The sequence below is a fragment of the Oncorhynchus keta genome, chromosome 3, assembly GCF_023373465.1.
Source record: "Oncorhynchus keta strain PuntledgeMale-10-30-2019 chromosome 3, Oket_V2, whole genome shotgun sequence".
Classification (NCBI taxonomy): Eukaryota; Metazoa; Chordata; class Actinopteri; order Salmoniformes; family Salmonidae; genus Oncorhynchus; species Oncorhynchus keta.
The window spans coordinates 5,796,881-5,811,926 of NC_068423.1; the positions used below are offsets into that span (position 1 = coordinate 5,796,881).

The 15,046-nt window shown below is 44.5% G+C and overlaps 1 protein-coding gene across 1 annotated transcript in view; it reads right to left on the reverse strand.

The window, feature by feature from the left end:
- Nucleotides 1-15,046, reverse strand: part of plcd3b (phospholipase C, delta 3b) — a 48,337-nt gene that overhangs the window by 21,315 nt on the left and 11,976 nt on the right. The window contains 2 exon segments of the mRNA XM_052487199.1: nucleotides 282-510; nucleotides 11,729-11,896. Of these exon segments, the coding sequence (XP_052343159.1) occupies nucleotides 282-510; nucleotides 11,729-11,896 (397 nt within the window).

Consider the following 15,046-nt stretch of genomic DNA (forward strand, 5'->3'; position numbering starts at 1 on the left):
CTCTGTCCCTTATCTGTGTTCTTTTGCCCATCTTAATCTTTTCTTTTTATTGGCCAGTCTGAGATATGTCTTCTTTGCAACTCTGCCTAGAAGGCCAGCATCCCGGAGTCGCCTCTTCGCTGCTGACGTTGAGACTGACTGGTGTTTTGCGGGTACTATTTAATGAAGCTGCCAGTTGAGGCCCATGGCCACACCCACCACCTAAACCTAATTTTGATCCCGAAAAAAACCTTGTCATCATCATCACCATTTTCATCGTCACCATCAATCATAAAGGATATTTGTCCAGTTTTTCCTTCTGGGTCATGTTCTCCACCCTCTCCTGGAGGGTCCTGATGCCCCTTGCCCAGCGCTGGGCCTCCTCGTCAGTGTGGCACCGCAGGTCCAGACTCTTCCTGGCCCCCTTGAACACCACAGTGAGACACTGGCTCTCGGGAATTGAGCCAGTCAGCTGTCGTAGGGTCTCCGACTGCAAGCCCTCGCGTACACACTCCACGTCCGTGACCGAGACTGAGAGAGGGAGGGAGGGGGGGGGACAAATTAAATGACACCTGTGTGGCTCATTTGGTAGAGCATGGGGCTTGCAATGCCAGGGTTGTGGGTTCAATTCCCATGGGGGACCAGTATAAAGATGTATGCACTCACTACTGACTGCAAGTTGCTCTGGTTAAGAGAGTCTGCTAAATTAAGAAAGCACATTAGGCAAATAGCTGAATTAGCAAACAAGCAATTAGTAATCACACACAATAGAGTGCTATAGGTGTGAATCTTCTGACAGGTCTTCAGGGCACTGCTATCTTTTCTCTTAGTGTGTGTGATTAGGTGGCATCGTTCTGAGAGCAGTAGCTGGACAGCTTCCAAGCACACTATAGACTATTGGTACACACTGGCACACACTACTGAGCCCCTCTCTTCTTCACAAAGGTCTTCATACACATCTCCATTTCAACAAATCGGTTCAAGGAGATTTATTTGAATAGCACTGTTTGTATACCTCCAATTATCACTTTAGTCTTAGGGTATGCACTGACAAGGTAAGATGTTCTGGGGTGGGGGTGCTAATACATTTTCCGGGGGGGGCACCCTCAGCACCCCTACTTCCCGCGGCTATGACGGTATGACAAGGGCACATTATTGACGGGATCATGTAGGCCTATGAACAACAGAGTTCCTAGGATATCTATTTTCTACTGTATCTACAGTGGCCAGTCAAGGTTACCAAACAAACAACTCTCCAAAGACAGACACCACTAAAGCACCTAAGCCAAGAATAATCTAATAATAATAATAATATATGCCATTTAGCAGACAATTTTATCCAAAGAGACTTGTGTCATGTGTGCATAAATGTTTTATTTATGTGTTACAGAACCCCCCTGCCGAGGGCGTTGTGGGACTAATGTCTTGTGTTTGTGTTTTTGTTTATATCTGTCTGGTGCCATTTAGTCTAGCTTCCCCTCACATGAGAGACATCGATCACCCCCAGGTCGTGGCTTCAGCCAACCATGCTCTCTCCATGCACTCCACACGCATCTGTCCATGCACTGATCATGCATTATCTGATTGGTCAGATGCTCATAGCTAGCCTTGCACTGGTCAGACAGGTCCGTTGCACGTTCCCCGCAAGAGTATAAATATTGGATTGAGCCTGACAGTGTTATCGTGGGTGGAGTTAAGTGCATGGGATGCGTGAACACAAAGTAAGTTGTTGTTTAACTTGGCTTTGTATGCATCTATAAGTAGTCATAATATAACAATTATTATGTCATGTATGTATCCCATACGTCAGCGCACTATTGGCCCAGTGTCGTCAGGGTTAGGGGAGGGTTTAGCCAGGGTAGGCCGTCATTGTAAAATAAGAATTTTTTCGTAACTGACTTGCCTAGTTAAATAAAGGTACATTAAAAAAAATTTTAAATAAATAAATGCTGTCTCCACCTGTAGCTCTGCTTTAGGTAACTTAAGGGATAAACACCTCCGTTCTGTACATTACCTTGGAAATAATGGACGACGCCGCCTCATCCCTTTGTGGAGTTTTTCAAAGGTAATGTACAGATCGGAGGCATTTATCCTGCTTTTACCACAGTTGCCAAAGAAAACACTTCTAAAGGACACAATTACCGGTAGAAAAAAAACATTTAGTTGATATTTATATTTTTGTAAGAGAATTCATACTTTCTCATAATTTTGGTTGCTAGTCGTTCGTTCGATCAGTTTGTTTGATTCGTTCGATATTTATGGACGTGACCCAGTTGTTCGTTCTATATGTTCCGGCAACGTTCTTGTCCCTTGCTTGCTAGTTAGCCAACTAGCTATGGCTAACACAGTGACAACCTCTGCAGCCAGAATAACAGAAATGTAGCTGCCTCTGTGTTGGTTTAAGCTGTTATCTATTGACATTTATTTGGATACATCCATAACAATGAGCTGATGATGCCCGATTTTTCCTGGCATAGCGAGAAAAGTTACCTTTCTCGTCAGGACACTCGTCAATGTTCATTACAAGGAGATTGCATTGCATATCAAAAACTAGGTTAGGAGCTAGCTAAATAGTTTCTTGCTAGCAAACCTTCCAATCTGACAACCAAATTCTAAAATACCAGTTGCTGAAAACAACAGGTAAAACTAGAAATATGTGGGAGGATTTGACAGCATAGCGCCACTTACGCCTTGACTGCAACATAGGGCCTGGAGAAATTCATGTTCATCACTCACCACTTGTTAGCAAACATGCTAGTCATTGGCCTACTCCACTATGTAATATATGCTTATTAGATACAGTCAATGTTATTGAGTATTGCTGTGTCATAGCCTACTGTTTATTGTTGCAGTATATTATCATACAGAATCGTACATATTGTGCTTTTGTAGTTCTATGCCATTACATGGTTGTAGCTCATTCATGTCCATTCACTGCTCTATCCATTGTAGCCTGTAAGTCTCTACTGTTTCGTGGGGTGGAAGTTATGCAAAAAATATTGGGATTTTACCAGCTAAATACAAGCTACAATTATTTGACTTTGTTTGTCTTTGTCGGTGGGCTGTCATTTTGGTGAAGGTAGGTTTGGCTTCTGGATGGGCAATAATGTGGGTGTACACACACACACACACACACACACACACACACACACACACACACACACACACACACACACACACACACACACACACACACACACACACACACACACACACACACACACACACACACACACACACAAACGCAAACAGGGAGGCCTAAAAATAGGACAGAGGTGTTTGCAGACACTACTGTATTTCAACATGTTTGCTTGACCACCTCTTTTCCGCAAATGGATAGTGTGTGTGTGCGTGTGCATGTGTGTTTCCTTAGGTAATCACACACAGTGCAATAAACTGTCTAAAATAAGCCATATTCATATTCCCCATTCATCTGTGAGGCTAGCTAATATTATTTGTCTATCTCTACTTCTCACTGAAAACATTGGAGACATTAATGGTTGCCCACTGCCCAGTTGCCAGGGCTACCAAAATGGACCAAATAAGTGATTTAGCAACCAACTTGGTTACCCAGCTTGGCAACCACTTTCAAAATAAGTGTCGGGCCCTGGTAGAGACTCTATAAGCACACATTATCTGCGCTCTCTACCACGGGAGTGCAGGGCTCTGGTGGAGAGCAAGCAAGAACTGAATAGGAAAGTAGTAGGGTGGTAATGCTCACATCCATAAAAACACTTGTCCCAGGTGCTGGATTAGAGAGGATAATGTAGAAACAAAGACATCTGCACACTGGTATTATGCTCCCAAAGTGTCATTTAGTAGGACAACGTTTTAGTGAAAACATTGTCCTGGCAAAGACCAAGGATGGGGTCGCAACGTTATCCTAATAAATGACACTTTTGGAGCATATAACAGGATGTATTTATTTTGTGTTCTACAGAACTGCAGAGGGATCTGTATGCTTCCTTCATTGACTGAGACGCTAGGGAAGAATCCTAACATTAGATTGGTGTGGGGAACTCACATTTTCATGAAAATCTCACATTGACAAGCATGATTCCTGTAAAAGTCCAAGTGATTTGTGCTGAACTGAATTCTCAAACTAGGTTCTGCCCATAGCTATTACAGAGTAAACATGTCTAGTCTTTGATGGTGAGTAAAGAGAAATTTTGGTTTTAATGATAGGCCTTTTAGGCTTCTTCAGATCTAGAGATGGGCGGGCACACACCCTGCTATTGGTGGTTAAAGGAGAGGACCCTACTACACACACGTAGATAAGCACACAGATTCCCATATTCATGCCCACACACGCAGCTAGGGGTTGGGGCGGTATACGATAATACTGTTTAATGGGCTATTTTGAAATACAGCAGGTATGATGTCCAATATCGTTGACACAATTTCTTTAAATGTCCAATGCAGCCAGTTTTATCTCAATATCAAATCACTTCTGGGTAACAGTTAAGTACCTTACTGTGATTGTTTTCAATTAAAATGGTCAAAAAGAAACAAAAATAACTTCTTAGCAAAGAACAATTTCTCAAGCAAGAATTTTGCTAGGATTGTCTGGGAGTGGTCTAAGTGGGGAGGGGAAAACTGAAAACTAGCTGTTATTGGCAGAGAGGTTTGGAACTCTTTCCTATTGGTACAGTAACTCATTTCCCACCTGGTTATGTCACCAGGCAGGCCAAAACGCCATCCCACCAAAACAGGCTGAAATATAAGACGGTCTTTTCAAATAGATCTCACACTAACTAAAGGGCATCATGGTTTTCACAATTTTACAGTATTATTCCAACCTCACCTCAAAGTGTGGAAAACACAGAAAATCAAGTTTTTGACTGCACTGGGCCTTTAAAACTTTTTAACCAGCCCTACTGGTTAATGAAATAGGGCTGAGATTCATCCATCTTGTTTGTGCATTATGCATGTTTGACCAATGAAGCACAGGTCTGGTCCTGGTTTGTTATCAAACAGCACAACTGCCAATCTAATCTGTCGATCAGCTGCTACCTCATGCCTTTATCTTTGTCTGAGCTTGGACTTTGAGAGGGCGGAACATATGTTTTATAAGCCTATATGAATAAGCACTGATGAATCATTATCCATTAAATATTAAACTATTTTCAAAGGCTTCAAAGGCATCACATCCTTTTGTTTGACTATTTTCATTTAATTTTTCTATTTGATTCATGAAACAAATATATGATTTGATATACCATTCCTTTAGAAATTCTAACTTTGGTAACTATGGTAATGTTTTTTGGTAATAATACATAATTATTTGAAATCACTGAAATATTTGCAGAGTGTGGCCTTTCAGAATCCCTTCCCTTTGTGTAAACACAGATGGTGTAAAAAAAATGTTGCCTTCAATTGGGACCCACTGGGCACAGATGTCAATGCAACGTCCATTCCACATAGGTTCAAACAACGTTGATTCAACCAGTGTGTGCCCAGTGGTAGGACACTCCCACTGGGCACACAATAATTCCCCTCACCGTCCTTTCAGTTTACATTAAGTCCCGTTAATTTGGCTGCTCAGCATATCTTAGTTATCTCTCACCAATATATATATATATATGTATATGTATATTTGAAAAATTGTCCTTTGAGCCGAATTTAGTGACCAACAGTTTTTTACACGGTCCGTCATTTCTCAGGATTTAGCGACCAATAGTTTTTACATGGTCCTTCGAGCCAGATTCTGACCGGCTATAGTTTCAGATGTTGATGTACCCAGAAGTGAAGTTGTTTCCGCGCCCCAGGATGCAGACGAATTATCCTGCATCCCCAAGACCTATGAGGATGCTGTCACCACCCACCTCAGTCCACCTCAGTCCACACCGCCACACGAAGCCGCCATGCATCTGAGGAAGATGAGTTGCAAGGCCCTACACACCTCTTTCATCTAAGAGACTACCAGCCTTGCTCCAGGCCTCCTCAATGGTCAGGGAATGACCCCACCCTCACCAGTTGGGATCTGATGAGGGAATATGAGTACCTGCGTCATGAGCAGCAAGAGATCAGGAGGATAGTCCCCCCCGACCTGAGTCACCGCCGCGGGAGCAACAGTACCGCCGCTACTCTCCTGACCACCACTGCTCTAGGCCTCCCTGCCTAGAGCCATCATCACCACCATGGGAGCACCATCACTCCTACACCACTGAGAGACGCTACTCCAGGCCTGAGTGTTCGCCACCTCCATGGGACCACTGGGACCTCTACTACGTCCCAAGGTGGCCTAGCTACAAATCTTTATCGTTCCAGGCCCCCCGGGCTGGAGCCTTTGTCGTATCTTTCTAGGCCCCTCTGGCCAGAGGCACGGATCCGTCGGGTTCGCTTCTGCTCCCCAGAGTGGCCTAGCTCCCCAGCAGATGAAGACAACTCCAGAATGCACAGTCCACAACACCAAGGTCTGTACCCTCCTTAGCCAGCTCCTCAACTAGCCACAGTTAAGGAGACTCCCGCTCCAGTCACAGCCAGTCGCTGCCACGGGGCCTGTTCTGGTTGCCGTTGCGGAGTCGTCCTCTCCTCACAGTGGGGATCCCCTGCTAGTCGAGGCAGACGCTCCGGTGCTCGAGGTCCGAATGTCTGGTACTCTGGAACTTTCAGCCACAAAGACTCCACCTGCGCTGGATTCTTCACCCACTCCTTGGATGGAGCCACAGCCTGCAGCTACTGAAGAAGTACAGACCAGACGTTGGGGCCGTTCCAGTCACAGCCTGGTGGAACTTGACAGTCCCAGGCCTGGAGTCCCTGCTGGCCCACCTGCTACCAGCGTGATAGTTCCTGCTACCTCCAGACCTCACCTCAGGGGACCTGCCAGACATTACCCCGGGTGACCCACCAGAAGTCACCCCTGATGTCTCCCCTGACCTAGTTGTCCAGTTCCCTTCCTTCCCGGTAGAGTTAGACTTCCCTGCCCACCCGGTAGGGTTATAGTTAAAGTTTCGGGGCTACCTGGCAGGTGTAAAGTGTCCAGGCTTTGAGTGTCCTGCCCCTCAAGTAGGTCCAGTGGAGCCTGCCTCTATGGTAGGTGTAGAGTTCCCTTCCTTGTTGGTAGGGTTATAGTTAGCTTTCTTCCCGGTAGGGTAAGGTTTAGAGTTTCCTGCCTTCCCAGGAGGCCAAGTATGTCCTGACCCTCAAGTCGGTCTAGTGTATCCTGCCCTGCTCAGATCGCTCTCCCCTACCTTAGTTGGTAGGCAGTTGCCTCCTGCCTTACTAGGTCCCAAGTTCGTTGTACTAGGCTCGCAGTCTCCAGACATAGTCAGCCCACAGCTCCTTAGCCCACCAGGCTTAGAACCTTCTGCCCTGCTAAGCCACAAGTTACCTGTGCTAGGTTCAGTCCTCAGCCCTCATCTGCCCTAGTCCCTAGCACTAGGTCATTGGTCTCCAGCTGCACTAGGTCTGTTGTCTCCAGCATTTGTCAAGTCCCTAGCCCAGGTGGGTCATCAGGCTCCTGTCCTGCTAGGCTCAAAAGGTACCAGTTTCTCTAGTAGTCTCAGAACTCTACTATTCTCCAAGTCCAGCATAATTTTTTGCTGGCTGGTCCAGAGTCATTCTCCCTGTCAGAACCAGAGTCGTTCTCCCTATCAAGTTCAGACTCGTTCTCCTTGTCAGGTTCAGAGTCGTTCTCTCTGTCAGGTTCAGAGTCGTTCTCTCTGTCAGGTTCAGAGTCGTTCTCCTAGTCAGGTTCAGAGTTGTTCTTCCTGTCAGGTCCAGAGTTGGTTTCCCTGTCAGGTAGAGTTGGTTTCCCTATCAGGTCCAGAGTCGGTTTCCCTGTCAGGTCCAGAGTTGGTTTCCCTGTCAGGTACAGAGACATTCTCCCTGTCAAGACTAAAGTTTTCAGCACTAAGCCCCCAGCCTCAGTTGGCAAGCAGTCAGCTCGGTCAGTGCTACATGCCCAACCACCTGCCCTAGTTCTAGGCCCTGGGTCTCCCGTCCCGCTAGACCTGGAGTTATCTGCTTCTCTAGGTGTGAAGTTAGACTGTTTGCAGCCCTATGTTCCCTGCTTGGCTAGGTTTGCAGCCTCCCACCATGCCTGGCTTGCAGTCCTCAGATTTGAGCTATTTGTTCCAAGTCCCCTGCCCTGCTATGCCCTCAGCTCCCTGACCTGGGTGAACCATCGTTCCATGACCCGGGGGGCCTGCTGTCTCTAGTTCTGGGGGGCCAACCACCCCCTGCCTTGGATGACCCTCAACCCTTCCCATGTGGGAGGCCACCTGACCTTATCTCTGGGGCCCAGCCAGCCCCTGCCTCCAGATCCCTGATGATCCTCGCCCAGGGATCCCCACATGCTCGACCATGGGAGTCATCGCTTTCAGCAGTGTGAAAGAGTCATCAGCCTCAACTGCAGCCAGTGAGCTGCTAACGACAGTTGTGGCTGTCATGCCACATTTCTCCGCCGCTGCACTCAGCATCTAAGAATGGGGCCCAGCTTCCCGGCAGAAGCTGATTTAGAGGGCCCTCCCCCATGGGGTGGCCCAGGACTGTCTCTGCGTATCTGTGTACCTCCCTCGCGGGGCGGTCCCTAAGCCCTGCCTATCCTGCCGGGTAGGATTAGGCCCGCCAGGAATAAGCTTCCACTCGAGGACTGTGGCTTTTCAGACTCTTTGGCCCGTTAAATACTGTGGCCCCCATTAGAAACTATACCAAATCCAAAACAAACAAAAAACCACTCCCTGATGCTTCTCTTTGGTGAGTCGTAATTCTGTAACGATGTATGCTGAGAGTCGGGAAGCAAGTTCAGGGAGTGTATACATTTAATGAATTAATTAACAAAATAAGAAACACAAACAGTGCATCGACATGAAACAGGAACAATGACGACTGGGGAAGAAACCAAAGGGAATGTCATATAAAGGGCAGGTCATCAAAGAGGTGATGGAGTCCAGGTTAGTGGCATAATGCGCTGTTGTGCGTAACGATGGTGACAGGAGTGCGCCATTACGAGCAGCCTGGTGACCTAGAGGCCGGAGCGGGAGCACACGTGAATTTGCATACCGCCCTAACAGATACACAGATGATCTCTATTGCAGTCCACACTGCCCTTTCCCACAAGGACAAAAGGAACACCTATGTGAGAATGCTATTCAGTGACTACAGCTCAGCGTTCAACACCATTGTGCCCTCAAAGCTCATCACTAAGCTAAGGACCCTGGGACTAAACTCCTCCCTCTGCAACTGGATCCTGGACTCCCTGATGGGCCACCCCCAGGTGGTAAGGGTAGGTAACAACACATCCGCCACGCTAATCCTCAACACAGGGGCCACTCAGGGGTGCGTGCTCAGTCCCCTCCTGTACTCCCTGTTCAATCGGGACTGCACGGCCAGGCACGACACCAACACCATCATTAAGTGTGCCAATGACACAACAATGGTAGGCCTGATCACCGAAAAAAAACGAGACAGCCTATAGGGAGGAGGTCAGAGACCTGGCCGTGTGCCAGGACAACAACCTCTCTCTCAACGTGATCAAGACAAAGGAGATGATTGTGGACTACAGGAAAAGGAGGACTGAGCACACCCCCATTCTCATCGAGGGGGCTGTAGTGAAGCAGGTTAAGAGCTTCAAGTTCCTTGGTGTCCACATCACCAACAAACTAACATGGTCCAAGCACACCAAAACAGTTGTGAAGAGGGCACGACAAAACCTATTCCCCCTCGGTACCCCCTTTATATAGCCTCGCTATTGTTATTTTCATGCTGCTCTTTAATTATTTGTAACTAATTATTTTAAATGTTTTCCTTTTTTTAAACTGCATTGTTGTTAGGGCTTTCAAGTAAGTATTTCACTGTAAGGTCTACACCTGTTGTATTCGGCGCATGTGACAAATAACATTTGATGTGATTTGTTCAAGTAAGACGCAGCCTTCCTTATGACGTATATTGTTTTTCAAGGGCTGATTTTAGAAGAACCAGGAGAGTAGAAAAGTATGTTAATAGGCTGATAATCAAACATATGATAAGAAGGACAAAAGCATGGGTAGAGTATAGTATTTGTTCAGCCTTTGTTTGATTTAACTTTTTTGTTACGTGACAACTTTACTCCATTAAATCAAGAAGATGAAATGTAGAGGTTGTAATGAAGTGTTCACCATATACTCATGTCAACGTTCTTCTCATCTTTTTAAGAATGCAACTATATTGTTCTGTTTTTGTTCATGTGAGGTATACAGTATCAATCTGTGTTTTTTCATGTGAGATATACAGTATCAATCTGTGTTTTTTCATGTGAGATATACAGTATCAATCTGTGTTTTTTCATGTGAGATATACAGTATCAATCTGTTTTTGTATACTTTTCTTGATGAACATGTCTTCTATTCCTTTATTTTAAAGTGTGAAAAGCTACAGAATCAGATTGCATTGATTTAATGTGTCAGGTAGCCTAGTGGTTAGAGCGTTGGGCCAGTAACTGAAAGGTTGCTGGATCAAATCCTTGAGCAGACAAAGTAAAAATCTGTCATTCTGCCCCTGAACAAGGCAGTTAACCCACTGTTCCCCGGGGGGCCTCATTATAAATAAGAATTTGTTCTTAACTGACTTGACTAGTTAAATCTAAAAAATATATATATAATACTGTGTTAATCAAAACTATATATCTAAGTATAGTCCTCACATTGTTATTGCACTGTCAAAATATTGTCATTTGAAGATTTCAAACACTTAAACTGCTTTGTAGCTATTTATGTGCTAAGATTGAAGCTGAATGATTTCTGTAAGAATGATGACATACAAACGGTCTTTCTTTATTTACAAAATGCATTAGTAACTGCTATATCTATTTATTTTGTATTTTATATATTTTACAACCTCTCCTACAGTAAGCTCATCTACACTGAAATGAGGCGCAGGATTTAAGTTTAAAGGTATAATTGACAAAAATGACGCACACACACACACACACACACACACACACACACACACACACACACACACACACACACACACACACACACACACACACACACACACACACACACACACACACACACACACACACACACACACACACACACACACACACACACACACACACACATCACAAACCAAATCTACTATTACAGCAATTGAAGGGCATGTTTCTAAGTTGAGCGTGGTACCCCATGATTGTGTTGTATGGTAACTATATGGGACAAACCACAGTCGAGGGAAACTCCTACCACCATATCATATCCTTTAATTTGACGTGTTTCAACTTAAACAAGGATAGGTTGAAAATACATCACTACTATAATGACTGTGTGTGTGTGTGTGTGTGTGTGTGTGTGTGTGTGTGTGTGTGTGTGTGTGTGTGTGTGTGTGTGTGTGCGTGTGTGTGTGTGTGTGCCTGTCTGCCTGTATGAGTACATACAGTTAACCCCGCATCCCAAAGCAGGGCGTTGACACAGCCCATATAAGGGGTTTTGTTTACATGTGTTTCACCTTACAAGCCCATATGCCAAGTCTGTGATTAACTGCAACTCAACCAAAGGCCCTCCAATCAGTGCTCATAAAAAGCATGAACTGTCTCCCTGAAATATTGAGTTCTTCTGCCTTACAATTTCCAATACAAGGTCTTGAATTAGGCCTACTTGTCTTATACCAGTGTTATTAAAAGTGGAAAAAACTAAGTTATGTAATAACCTGATAACAATCTAGTAAGTACATTATGTTATAGAGTAGGCTTACATTCAATGATATTGATGCTCTGTTTTGGGGGAATGGATTGGGGATGCACGTACACACAGACACACACACTCACAGGACTGCTGGGCCTTGGAGCGGCTGGAGAACTTGTCGGACTCGCACCACACGGTGACTCCATCGTCCAGCAGCTTCAGCGTACGTCTCCTCTGCCAGCGTGGGGAGCGTACCTTCACCATGCTGGAGCCTTTCAGCATCACCTTCACGTCCTCATCTTCCTCTACACCTGGACACGGAGACAGAGAGATTTAGAGAGACAGAGAGAGAAGAGAGAGAGAAATACAATAAGACAGACAGACAGAGATGGGGCATGGGAAGGAAGAGGGAAAGGGGGAGCGAGATGGAGAGGAGTGGAGGGAGAGAGGGGAAGAGCAAAAGAGAGAGAGGTAGAGATGAAGGTGAAGGAAAGGGATGGTGAGAATGGGGAGCAAAATAAAAATGGTGCGACAGGAAGAGGGGCATAACAAGGGAAAGAGAGAAAGATAGAAACAGAAAGAGACAGCACAGGATAACGAGAAGGAATGTTACCAGCTAAGTGCTTCAAGTTAATAGCCATTTGAAATCTATACCGGCCGCTTTATGGTTGCACGTACAGATGTGGGATCTTAATTTGACCACTCTGTTGTCGCAGAGAATTTTCCTGCACTGCAGGAAATTCAAATGAGCATTGTGATTTACATAAATTCACTGAAAACCTGCAGTTCTCTTTCTCTCCGTGGGGGCAGTCGAGTCAGTTGGACCAAGGACTGCTAGGCTATCAAAATCATCCTCTCGGAGTTGGGCCGAAGCACTGTATCTGCTTTAGTTTTTGTGAAGAAGGAGCTAGATTTCACATTTTGGATTTATTTATTTATTCTGAACACATTTCTGTTTGTTGGCATTGTCAATTCTCGAGCTGTTTTGCAAGGAGGAATGGGAAAAAATGTCAGTCTCTCGATGTGCAAAACTGATAGAGACATACCCCAAGCGACTTACAGCTGTAATCGCAGCAAAAGGTGGCGCTACAAAGTATTAACTTAAGGGGGCTGAATAATTTTGCACGCCCAATTTTTCAGTTTTTGATTTGTTAAAAAAGTTTGAAATATCCAATAAATGTTGTTCCACTTCATGATTGTGTCCCACTTGTTGTTGATTCTTCAGAAAAAAATACAGTTTTATATCTTTATGTTTGAAGCCTGAAATGTGGCAAAAGGTCGCAAAGTTCAAGGGGGCTGAATACTTTCGCAAGGCACTGTAACTAGCTAGCTGGTTAGCTACAACAAGTAGACCTGTTGCTAGCTCGCATGAGATAGCTTTATCACTAGCATGTCATTTCGGGACAGGGAGCTTAAGCTATCAGTTTATTACAAATAATAATTTCGGACAAGTCGTGTAAAGCTAACACAGTACTGTCATCAAGGTAGGACCCATTAATTTAAATACTGACACATAAGAAATGCCACATTATCCATGGCAACAGTTGGAGTAGGATGATTACAGAGAACTCTGCCTCTATCCTAGAAGCTTCCTTATGTTGGCATTATTAAGACTGCCAGGATGTTCGTTTCTAGCTCACAAACTACAATCCTTTGCTATGATGATTTTTAAAATTCATTATTGTCTGTCACTTTTGTCTCCTGTGATCTATTCAGCTCTCCATGTGTCTCTGCTACCAGAGAAATTAACCAAATTCACCATCCTACTGCAGTTTGAAACTGTAAGTGGTGCGTGACTGGCTGCAGAGAAGTCAGGCGCAGGAGAGCAGAACTGGGTAATAACCGGAGCAGTTTAATGTGCAAAACCAACGGCACCCAGAACAACAAAATATGGTTACAAAATAACCCGTTGCAAACCAGTCAGAGTGCACAAACACTTTACAACAAACAATTTCATACACAGACATGGGGGGAACAGAGGGTTATATACTCGACAAGTAAAGAGGGAATGTAAAACCAGGTGTGTGGGAAAACAAGACAAAACAAATGGAAAATGAAAGGTGGATCGGCGATGGATAGAAGACCGGTGACGTCGACCGCCGAACACCGCCCGAACAAGGAGAGGAACCGACTTCGGCGGAAGTCGTGACAGAAACAGCCCTGCCTTCACTAATTAGACCACATATGCACGTACCTGTTGTCTTTTCTTTGTGGGTTTTTGTCTTAGTCTAGTGCATCCTAGAGTTGAAGAACCCCAACTACAGATACAAGGGCTTGTCTGAGCATCTCAAATACTACATTCAATACACAATTAGTGCAATGAGTTGACAAACAGATTATGTTTTTACTATTGTAACATGCAGTAATGAGAATTCTATTGTCTCCGTCAGGAGCCCTGGCTTTTGCCTTAGATGGTAGAGCTCTGGTCTGTGGACCGCAGGATTGCATTCCGCTAAGGCACTTCTCTTTCTCTACATTTGTCAGCTAACTTGGTGACGAGGGTGGGATCCTTTCGAGACGCCTATGGGACCTAGGCAAGTGAATGACCCAAGAGAGAAGGGAGAATACAGAAGCATACATTGATGACAGTTCACTCTGACGTTTTGTGCTAGATTTTGTACCCAAACCTAAAGTTTTGCATTTATGCCAAAAAGTTTATTTGTTTCCCATAGTTCTCTTACAGTATTGCTGAATGGTCTTGTTGCAAACAAGAAGGATGGTTTGGGATATCACAGGCTTCCTTCTTTCCTCTTTGTCATACAGGCCAGTAATGTGTAGTTAATGCAATGTTGCTGATCCATTCATAGTTTTTCTCTCAGGTCATGCAATGAACTACGTGGCAGTTTTAAATCACCTTTGGCCCCACAGTGATATCCCTGAGCAGTTTCCAGTCTCTCCCGCAGCTCAGTTAGGAAGGATGACCAGATTCTTACAGTGCCATGGTGATATTATACACCCTCCACAGCATAACATCATACTTGACCATAAACAAAAGGGATATTCACTGTATTGGAATGATTTCAAAATGTATCCCTGACATGTTTCTAAAGCACTTTGGTGACTTTGAGGTTGAATCTTTGTTTGAAATTCACTACCCAGCTGAGGGACCTTACATATACAGAGGAAGTTTTGAAAAAATTATGAGAACTATTACTTTTGCACACAGATGGCCCCAATTCAACGAGGCTAATTGTGTGATTTTTCATGAAAATACTTGCTCCTGAATGTATTTAGATGTGCCACAGCAAGGAGTATGACGACCTACTTCAATCAATAAATCTTTGCGTTTTATTTTTTATAAATGTTAGAAAATGTATATAATTTTTCTTCCACTTTGAAAGTGTGTATTATGTTATTTAGACCAGTAGGGGAAATTCTAATTTCATATGTTGTTTCATTTCATCGTTGTTCATTTGAGTTTAATTTAAGGCTGCAGAATGTGAAAATTGAGCAGGGGTGTG